Genomic DNA, 10,430 nt, shown 5'->3' with positions numbered 1-10,430 from the left:
GAGTGAAGAGATGGGGGGAGTGTTTTGTCGCTTCTGCTTGACTGGCCCCTCACGCACAACCCACTGGATTCCCCCGGAAGTTCTTACGGGAAAAGGTTGTGGCCGTACAACAAGATGGCGGCGCTCAGGGGTGGCGGAGCAGTGGAGGTAAGCGGGTGAGGTGCTGCTGTGCGATGGCCAGCCCCGGCTCTCTTCTCCGTCTGCAGCGAGGGGTAGGAGTGGAAGGCAGCCCCCTTTCTACCCACCGCCGTAACGAGCCTTCAGCAGCTTCTTTCCTGCCGCGGCGGTAAGGAGGGTACTGGTGTGCCTGGCTGCTCATCCCACCGAACCGCGAAGGGATGTGGCGGCGGGGAGGAGGTTCCGGGGAAAACCCGAGCTCACAGTGTTCGTGTGCGTGCGGGTGCGGGCACTGGGGTGCGGGCACTGGGGCCCGGCCACTGGGGCCCGGCCTCTGCCGCGCTGGGGCTTGTGTTACTGCTCCCGAGCGCTGCCGTGTAAAATCTGGTGTATGCAGTTGCTGTGTCGTAGTGCTGTTTTCTAACTTGTTAAGAGAGTCGTCTTCAAGTTCATTATGCTGTGTAAAGTCATAGAGGGTTTTTAAAAACTTGTTTGCTATAAAAATGAGGATTAAAGATAGAACAGCAGTGATAACTGGGAAACCAGCTGAAGTTAGAAGTTCCTACAGTGTGTCCTGGGGAATGCCTGTCAGAAGATAGGTGCTGCTTTATTATACAGTGGTAGCTCTGGAAAGTCAACTCTGTAAAAAATTCCCACAGGAGGAGTTTGCTCCGGGAAGCATGTGTGATTACCAGCTGCAGTTTCAGGGAGTCAAGTTTTCCTCCTGAAAAGGAAAGCAATGATGTCCGTGGTACATTGGCTGACAGCAGGGTGGCTTGTGGATCATCTGTCTTTCATCAACCAGTGTGGCTATGAGATCTGTGACTCCTTTGCGTACCCTGGTGGTGTCCCTCTCAATACTTCTGTCACATCTACTGGACATTGTCATCCTACTTCTACCTTTGCTGCCACCTCCTCAAGAGATGGTCGTGTTTCTGGTCCTGGAGATGCGATAGAAACAGGAGGTAAACCAGCAAAAACAAGATACATGTTCCGGGAGGAATTCTTTGATGTTTCTAAGCCCCATATAGCTGCAGCTCCTGAGGAGCAGCTGTGGCAGGGATGCCCTGAGGTGAGTCTCACAGAACTAAAGGCCAGCAGCAACAGAGGGGAACACCAAGCAGGAACCGAGACAGGTGTCGGAGATTCTGTTGCCAGTGCTAGGAAGGTATGTTCTGCTGTAAGTAAGCTATAATACAGTAAGCTATAGTAATCCCTTGGTAGATAACATACCACTAATACTGTCTTGCACACTTCAGTTTCCTGAGATTATGTATGAGAGCAGGAGCTTTTCCACCACAAGTTTCAAGATGCATGGAAAAACATCTCTCACAAGCGCTTACAAGGGTATTCTTGTGTCCCTTATGACAGTAATGTGCATCCTGTGATGCAAAAGCAGTGTGTTGCTTATAAAATCATCTGATGTTGGCTGTGGTCAGGCGCTTGAGCTGAAACTGTGGTAGCTGTCAAGATTGTGCAGATTAACAAGAAGAGAAGGACAGTATGAATTTACTATCAGTATGTAGATTGCTCAGTACTGTTCCTTATGGACAAAAAAAGAGTGGCAGGTCTAAACCAACAGTTGTAATCCTGAAAATGTAGCTAATTTTCTCCTGTTCTTGGTAAGCTGCACTTGAAGCCCATACATTCAAGTATGGGCCCAAAGGAGGCATGAACGTGAACTGTGCATGCGCTAGATACCTTCAGATTCCAGTGCCATGAGTAACATAACATAGCTTTAAGCTTATGTACCTTGAGAATGCCTACAGCAGACTAGGTATTTTGAGGTCATATTTTTGCTTATTTGGAGTTGTGATAGAAAAAGATGTAAAGTTTCTTCTGCTTTTGAAAGTTAATTTGTAATTCAGGTATATTTGATTATTTTATTTTTTTCCTTTCATTGTGGAGTAGTATGTTTTTGTTCATTGTTTGTTCTTTGTGCAGAAACGCAAAAGGAAATGTGTATTCAACCAAGGTGAACTGGATGCTTTAGAATACCATTCAAAGGTAAGTCTGAACAGAAGTATATTTTGCAGGTATATGACACCTGACTTTGGGCATGTACAGAGCGCAACAGGTGGTTGCAGACAAGTTCTGTTCTTGTAGCTTATTCCACTAATGGGAAGGTCATCTTTCCAGTCCTTAAGTGAATAAGGGTATACAGAGAATGTGTTCTGTGTAGATACATGTGAAACAAACCAGACATTAAGCTGCAGCTAAGACATTTCAGAGAGCTGGAATCTGCGTTCACAAAATACCTTTTACTGTTACGGATGTAAGAGTGATAAGTTGTGTATTAGTTGAACAGGAAGTGACTGGTTTGAAATAAACAGCATAATGTGTATGAAGATTGACTCAGGACCATTCTCAGATTAGAATGTGTTGGTTTTTACTGTATTTGTAGTGTTAGAAGTGGTAGCTCTGCAAGTTAATTCAGATTATTTTGGCACTTATTCATATCTTTGGAATAATTTGCAAAAAAAAGGCCCAAATTTGTGTCTTCCAGTGTAAATAGGTGTTGAATCCATTTATGAATTTCAGTCAGAGTCAACATAGGAAACAGTACAGAAGATGCTAGATTCCTTCAGCAGCCATTTGTTAAAACTACTGCTTGATAGCCAAGAGGCTTTGTCCACCTGCGAATTAACACATGGGTGTAAGAAGAAAAGCTATCTGCATTAATTCAGCTGTACAACTTGTAGCATTTGTAAAGATACAGTTATTTATTTTGTTAAAGCAGTATGAACTTCTACTATCACAAATTTAGGTACTAAAAAGTAACTGCTTTGTCCCATCAGATATCTAGATGGTAGCACTATTAAATTATTTAAAATTTTTTTTCTTCCCTTGCCATTAATTTGAAGATTGTAATAAGGACTATTTTGTAAAAATATCTTCTGAAGTTGAGCATTGCATAATCAGGAGCTTTAGAAACCATAAGTATTTGAAACCTTTGATAAAGCCACTGTACCCGGCTTTTCTAAATTGCTCTTTCTGTATTGCTCTTCTAAATGAACAGAGCTGCCTCTTTGTTAATTACGACTCATAAAGGCTCAATGATTTGGGGGTGAACTAGGTCTCTAAATTTTGCAAAGGGAGGATGCTGAAGTGAATGAGACTGTTGATAGATCCAATGATCTTATTGTCCTGGACTCACTGGCAGATTGAGAGGTATGTTACTTAGAAAATTTGCAAAACCAAATTATAATAATTTAATTCTGTTTACTATTTGTACTTCTGTATTACTTTTAAAAATGCATAAACTATTGTTTTTCAAAGTGAATTAAAATGTGGAAAAATACTAATTTTTGGATCCCTATATACATCTCTAAAGTGTGTTTACGAGCATGGTAACTTCAAATTAGATAAGAATTTTAACTTACTTCAAATCATTACTTCAAAAGTTATATGTTTGTTTGGAACAATAATATTCCGCCTCTGCTGTCTGCGAAATGTTTTATTCTATAGTTCTCACTCTTTCTTTCTCCAGACTTCTAATTATTGTAACTTTGTCAAAAAAAAAAAAAAATCAACCCCAAACCAACAGCAAAAGTTAGCATGGCCTTATTATTACTACTATTATTGGAGCTTTTGAGTCAGTGATCTCAGTGTTTGGCAAAGATCCTTTTCCCACTCTGCAGATTGGAAATGTTTTGGTTTCTGTCACATTCCCTGACCAAGTAGACACTTGAAAGATAATTTCTTTTTCTCTTCTTTGTCTATAACCGAACAGGTCAGGAAGCTCATTTGGGAAGGCACTTTGCATTTAGTCCAAGAAGGACGCAAAAGTGGTTTTCTTCACCACAGTATTGCAGAACCCAGTTGCAGGAAGAATGCTGTTCCTGGACCCATCGGCTGTGGGTTGGCTGAACTATGTGAAATGGCAAAGCAGTTTCCAGCTGTGAATGAAAGTGACCATCAAGCTGTACATGTGCTAGATGATGAAACCTCCATTCCAGAGCAGGACTTGCTGTCATGTGTTACAGAAAACAGCTCAAACTGTGCAAAGATAGTTGTGTTAATGGGGCAGAAGTACTTGGTGCCACCAAAAAGCAGTTTCCTTTTATCTGACGTTTCATGTTTACAGCCTCTGCTGAACTGTGAGTATCTTTAGGCATTAGAATTTACCACTTCCCTCCTGCCTGAGAAGGGCAGTTAGTGTTAAGATGACTAATGACTCAATGAACAGATTGTAATATACAGCATCATACTGATAGGAAATGCTGCTGCAAGCTTTCAAAGAGGTTTGTGCAAATAGGTTAAGGTTTTCAGAGGCATCTTAAGTGGTTAGGAGCTCATGTCATGGGAGGAATTATCTACCTCCAGGAGCCGGAGCCTCCTTTAAAAAATCTCAGCCAAATTCCAACAGTTTGAGCATGTTCTGAGCCACTGTCAGTACAGAAGTCATGTAGATGCATTAAATTTGGACTAGCTGTGCTGCTGGGTCCCTATCTCCAGGGTGAGGCTTTAATAGATAAATTCATGCTGCTGCTGGGGTGGTGTTCCTGCTGTCTTTGGTTTTAGCTAGATTAGACCATGGGAGAGGGATGAGACTGTGCACCTTAAAGCAAGGGTTCCCTTACAGATTCATCCTGTTCAGCAGCAGGGGCTGTTTAGATTTGCATAAACTGATTGTGAAACCAATGTCAGTGTCCCCCAGAGAAGACAACAGTTTGAGAGGCTGCTGCATCCAGCTGGACCATGAGTAGCCAACACGAGTTGACTTAGCTGCTACATTTCACAGCTGAGAGTATTGGCGTAAGCCAAAATCAGTGACAGGGAAATGGTGGGATTTTAGAATTAGTAACTCCTTTGTAAAAGTGAATCCAGAGCTGTCCAGTATCCCCAGCCTTAATGGGCAGTGCAGAAAGCTTGAAGCTGACGACATGCAGCAGTCTTCACTGTACCTCACCATTCCATTAGCTTTAAGTTTGGCCTTCATTATTATTATGAGCAGCAGCTAAGCTTCATCAGACTGTCTCATAGGAAAGATCTTGCCTGTGAGCAAGACCGGGGGATTACTGCTCTACCCTCTAATGCCATGACTTCAGATGTTTTATCTTTTTGAGGAAGTCTGCTGTTCATTTTAATTAATATTTTTCTTCCCTTTCACCTGCCGGAAGAGAAGTGTTTCTGGTCAGTGCACTATCAAGATAGCATCTCCAATGTTAATAAAGGGATAAGATGTAGAAAGCACATTTACTGGACATTAAATATAAAGCTGTTATTCTTACTAGCTATTTAAATAATTAGTATCAGACTCAATGAAAGAACAATTATGTTCTGTGGATAAAAAAAAATTGAAGATCCTGTTTTTTCATGGATGTGTCCTGTATCTTCTATCCTCCAACTAAAGTAAACACAGCTTCTCCCATGAAAGCTCCCTCAGTTCTCTTCCTCTTATCCATTACTTTCCATTTCATACATTGCGTCTAGCGCTCTGTCTCTCTTGATCTCCAGCAGTGAAAAACAGTTTTCTGGGGCTGGTTTGGAGCTCTACATGTCCTAGTTGGCCTATTGAGAGATTAAACAGGAGAAGAATCTTGCATTCAGGGATACAGCCCTTCACTCAGCTGGGTGCTTTGTTACATACCTTCTGTTAGGAAACTCTTAGAAAATTTAATCTTTGAGACTTGCACTCTCAGAATAAAGACTGATAGAAGAGTCCCCAAGATGCTCCAAATTTCTTGAAGGGATCTGACACAGATCACATAAACATCCTTTCCTTAGGTAATCAGCCTAAATGTCTCTGAAGTATATGATTATCTGAATTAAAACAAGCATGCTAAAAGCCATTTAACTTCTTATTTGGAAAGATCAGAAGAAACTTGCAGTTTTGCTGCATATCAGTTTTAACTAGTAGATCTATTTTAAAACTAATTTATTGTTGTCTTTTTTTTTTCTTTTTTTAATTTTACTTTCCAGACAAGAAAAAGTACGATGTAATCGTGATTGACCCACCATGGGAGAACAAGTCTGTTAAAAGGAGTAGCAGGTAAATTTTATGGTAAAACTTTGTCATCTTAGCTTACGAAGGGTGATTAACATTTTAATATACTGATGCAGTCAGAGACCAATATAACTGTGAGACTGTAGCTTAAACTAGCAAATATTTTGGTGCATGCCTACCTTCAAGTCTATGAAATGTCTCATGGACTTCACTGAAATGTCTTGGGTACTTTGCATACAAATTATTTGCAAGGGTAGATGTTAAATTACCTAACTGGTGAGAGAATGTTAGTCCCTGAGACTTACAAGGAAAATTTGAGTCCACTGCTTTCTAAGGCCCAGATCATGCAGATTGATCGTGCAGGTCATTTGAAAATAATAGGGTTACTTCAGTGGGCATAAAGCTAGATAAATGTGTAAGTATTTCCGGACTGAGGTCCTATTTAGAAGTCTTTATTTTTTTTTTTTTTCTTTTTAATTTGAGCTGTGGTTTGAGCTTCGGTCTGATGGGTAGAAGAAAGTGATAATGCAGCAGTAAAATTCTCAAGTGCAGTAGGAACTTTGTGATTACTGCAGTTTATGAAGTCGTTAACTTAAAATTTTTATGGACTTCCTTCTCCACTGAGTAACATCAGGCTTATGCCAGTGGAGCTGCCTTGATTACCATAGAATTGTATCCGTGTGAAAGAAGGGCAGGCAAGAAATACAGCCTTACAACTTTCTAGAATAATGTCTACTGTAGCTTTTGAAGCTTGTTATGAAGACATAATTTGAAGATGCAGAAACTGATTAGTAGGTTTTACTTGGAAGGCCCTATAGAAACCTCCAGAAACTCAGAGTTAAACTCATTCGAGTGTTTTTTTCTTAACTAAGTTACTCGGAGGAAAATTGTAGTTATTCACAAGCATGAATTAGCCAGCAGGACTCTAGCAAAAGCTGTAAGAGCTATCACTGCTGTTTGCTACCTTGTTGACAGCTAATCTTTGTTAAGCATTTCACATCTGTTGTGAATCTTGTTATCTCTGAGCAGTCTAATTATTTTAGATTTTATCCTTGTTACCTGTTTCTCATTGTTGTTCTCACTGTTGCATTGTATAGGGATACCAGGTACCCAGACGGTGGCTGTTGATTCCAGTAGGCAGTGTGCCCATGTTTTTGGCACCGCAACGTGTAGGTTCCATGAACTGTAATATCACTAATAGCATAGAATAACATGAGAAGTGGTAGAGCAAGAGAGGATCTGGATAGCACACCGATGTAGCATATAGTTAGCTCAAAAATGTGCAGAATTGTTCTGAATAGCCTAGAGAACTTTTATCATTAATTGTAATTTAGAAATAATAAATAACTTCTGCAAATAATTGGAGAAGCGATTACTCTTTTCTGCCCTTTTAACTTGCTGGTCATATTAGTGTTGCCCTTGCACTTGTAAATGGCTCACTTGTCATTTTCGTTCAAAAGAGAAATTGTTATTGTGAAAAGTGAATAATGTTACATTGACTAAAGAGCTACTTTTCACTATCTGGTATAAAGATGAGAGTATTGAATTACATATGATATTTCTTAAATTAAACATGAGTTTTTAGATTTCTTCAGAGTCACAACTTGTAATACTTTAGTTGGGGGAATAATAGAAGAATGTAGTTAAAGGTTCCGCTCAGTAAAACATAAATATATGCACTAATTATTTTTTATCAGAATCCATCAGATTTGGCCACTGGGTGTCAGTCTTGATCCATTTTATGATGTGTTGTCAGGAGATAATTCTTGACATGTCTAGGCTATGTAATTTCTTTATCCATTTGTGTTGCTTTGCAGTTTTTATATTTGGTATATGCTAACTTGTTTTCTCACTGTATCGGCATACAGGTACAGCTACTTGTCTTCATGGCAAATCAAGCAGATTCCTGTACCAGCACTAGCTGCTCCAAATTGTCTTGTAGTCACATGGGTGACTAATAGACAGAAGCACTTACATTTTGTTAAGGATGAACTTTATCCTCATTGGTCTGTGAAAACACTTGCTGAGTGGCACTGGGTAAAAGTAAGTTCTCGATTTGTTTTGTTGCTTTGTTGGAGACTGAGAGGGCTTGCACTGTGACACTTTATATTATGATTTGTCTGTTTACTACCACGTGCTTTTATATTTGAAATGTATGGTATCATCAGTATCTTCCTTTTGATCAAAGAAAATATCTCAAAAAAATTGGATATGAAAATCTTCCACTGTCTATTTTTAATTCCTTTGTGTCAGATTACTGGAGCTGGAGAATTTGTATTTCCTTTGGATTCTTTACACAAAAAGCCCTATGAAGTTCTTGTACTGGGGAGAGTTCGAGGAGAAGTAAAAGAAACCTTAAGGTATGCCAGGATATTTATGGTAAATGTCTTTTTTGACGCTGCTAGGATTCTCTTCATAGGTCATACATATATATAATACAATGTAATGTCCCAAGATCTTCTTTTGGCATCATCTTTGTGGAACTAAAAATAGCATTATTAGCTTTGGGATAAGAGAGTGCTTTAGTAAGATTGAAGGATGGAAACCTTTGTTCCTTACATCAGTCTGTGTTGGGGAGTTGGCTCAGATAAAAGCCTTGTGGACAGGGCTTCCTTTGCTGACAGGTTCTCTTGGACTGTGAGTCCTTGGCATAAACTCATGCCATCTTGGGGATGCTGATGTTTTTCTACACATGAAAACACACAGGACTACATTGTTTGTTCTCAGTGGCTTTGCTGGCTTTTGTTAACCACGTTTTGAATAAAGCCTCAGTGATTTCATAAACTATCCTAAACATATATTATGGCTGACCAACGTTTAATTTCCCTTAGACTTATCTGAAGCTTGACTATGAATGAACATTCTGTCTTAGCTCCCATGTGAAGCTGGAGCATCACATTCAGTGATATTTATTCTCATACTTCTTTTTTTGTTCTGATTTATACAACAGGAAATCTGAAGATGTACGTCCAATTCCAGAACATAAGTTAATTGTCAGCATACCCTGCAGTCTGCATTCGCATAAGCCTCCTCTTACTGGTACGTTTTGTTTCATTGTGTAATGTTTCTCTAGGGCATTGGACTTGGATGTCTGAAATGATGTGCCTGGAATGAGGTACCTTTTTATATGAAGTGCCTTAATTTCCCATATGCCAAGTAATTCTGCTCAACAGGACTTGTGGTTCCTCAACATTTCTAAAAATGTTGTCAGGCAGCTAAGTCTTAGTCTCTAAAGATGAATATGAAAAGCAGAACTTCAGGCATTATTGTGTGGATATTTTAGGTAGACATGTAAAAAAAGGTTGCATTTCTCTCTCTCTCTTTTTTTTTTTTTTTTTTTTTTTTGAATGCTGCAGGAACAGTTTCTAGATTATATATGAAGTTATGCCGTATAACCTGAAGTACCTTGTGGGGAGATAGACGCAATGACTTTGGGTATATATAAAGAAGGATATCTTCTACTTAGTTAATAAAAGCAGAAACCTCTTTCTTACTTTATTATGTCATCCTGAAAGAAATATTCTTATTTCTGCATGAATTGCTTATACCCCTGCAGTACAGTTGTGCCTTTAAATCCAAAAACTTAATTATTTAAAAGCTGTTAACAGTATATGACAAACAAGGCATGCCCTGCTTATTTCTGAGGAGCTGTATTTAATTTACTGAAAATGATGCACTGATTTCAGCCAGCCAGTTAGTGTGGGTGTGAATTCAACTTTTCAGAGTTTAGTTCAAAGGATTTGAAGTTTTCTGTGTGATATGTTTACCTTTTGCACATTTTTCTGGAACACTGACTAATTTCATCAGTAGAAAGCTGTACTTCTTTCGTCATCGTAGGATATTAAATACCTCTCTCAAAAATGGTTCTGTTCTCCCCTAAGAGGAAAACTCAGGATGAATCTGCAAATATTCCAGGTGCACATAGTGTTACGTAATCACATCAGAAAACACAGGTAGAAGAACTGTATAATTCTGTTGGAAAGGAGAGGCATCACAGACATGCTTTGCTTCTGCTGTTCTCAAGGACAGAACAGCTTCAATTAGGAAGCTGATCTGGACACTTGTTACATGTTTGGGAAGGTTCCAAAATTTTTATTTTGGGCTTTTGTTTATTAAATTAACATATATATACCTGTTCAAACTAGTGGAAGACATGCTTTGGTTAGGTAAAACAATAAAAAGCAATTCTAGGAGGATTTTTCTGTTGAAGTTCTGAAGTTACATTTTTAAGAATTAGGGCTACAGCAGGAAGTGTGTGTATTTGATTTAAGCTTATGAATGGTTGGATAGTGATTTGTGAGGCAGCCACCTAGGTCTTCTTCAGAAAATTAAGGCTTAGCAGCACTCTCGGACACAAACAGGA

The 10,430-nt window shown here is 39.2% G+C and overlaps 1 protein-coding gene across 5 annotated transcripts in view; it reads left to right on the top strand.

Moving 5' to 3' along the window:
* Positions 1–4: 4 nt before the first annotated feature.
* METTL4 (methyltransferase like 4) overlaps positions 5–10,430 on the top strand; it is a 37,853-nt gene continuing 27,427 nt past the window's right edge. For 3 of the 5 annotated variants that reach the window (XM_030490397.1, XM_030490377.1, XM_030490361.1), the window contains exons 1-8: positions 6–147; positions 777–1,285; positions 2,062–2,124; positions 3,851–4,217; positions 6,043–6,112; positions 7,936–8,110; positions 8,321–8,427; positions 9,018–9,106. In XM_030490397.1, coding sequence (XP_030346257.1) covers positions 857–1,285; positions 2,062–2,124; positions 3,851–4,217; positions 6,043–6,112; positions 7,936–8,110; positions 8,321–8,427; positions 9,018–9,106 — 1,300 coding nt within the window. In that variant the 5' untranslated portion in view covers positions 6–147; positions 777–856. Of the gene's footprint in view, positions 287–776; positions 1,286–2,061; positions 2,125–3,850; positions 4,218–6,042; positions 6,113–7,935; positions 8,111–8,320; positions 8,428–9,017; positions 9,107–10,430 lie in introns of all 5 variants that reach the window. The other 2 variants (XM_030490386.1, XM_030490368.1) reach the window with 2 other exon arrangements.

The sequence above is a fragment of the Strigops habroptila genome, chromosome 1 (genome assembly GCF_004027225.2).
Source record: "Strigops habroptila isolate Jane chromosome 1, bStrHab1.2.pri, whole genome shotgun sequence".
Taxonomy (NCBI): domain Eukaryota; kingdom Metazoa; phylum Chordata; class Aves; order Psittaciformes; family Psittacidae; genus Strigops; species Strigops habroptila.
This window is presented reverse-complemented; position numbering and strand designations above follow the sequence as displayed.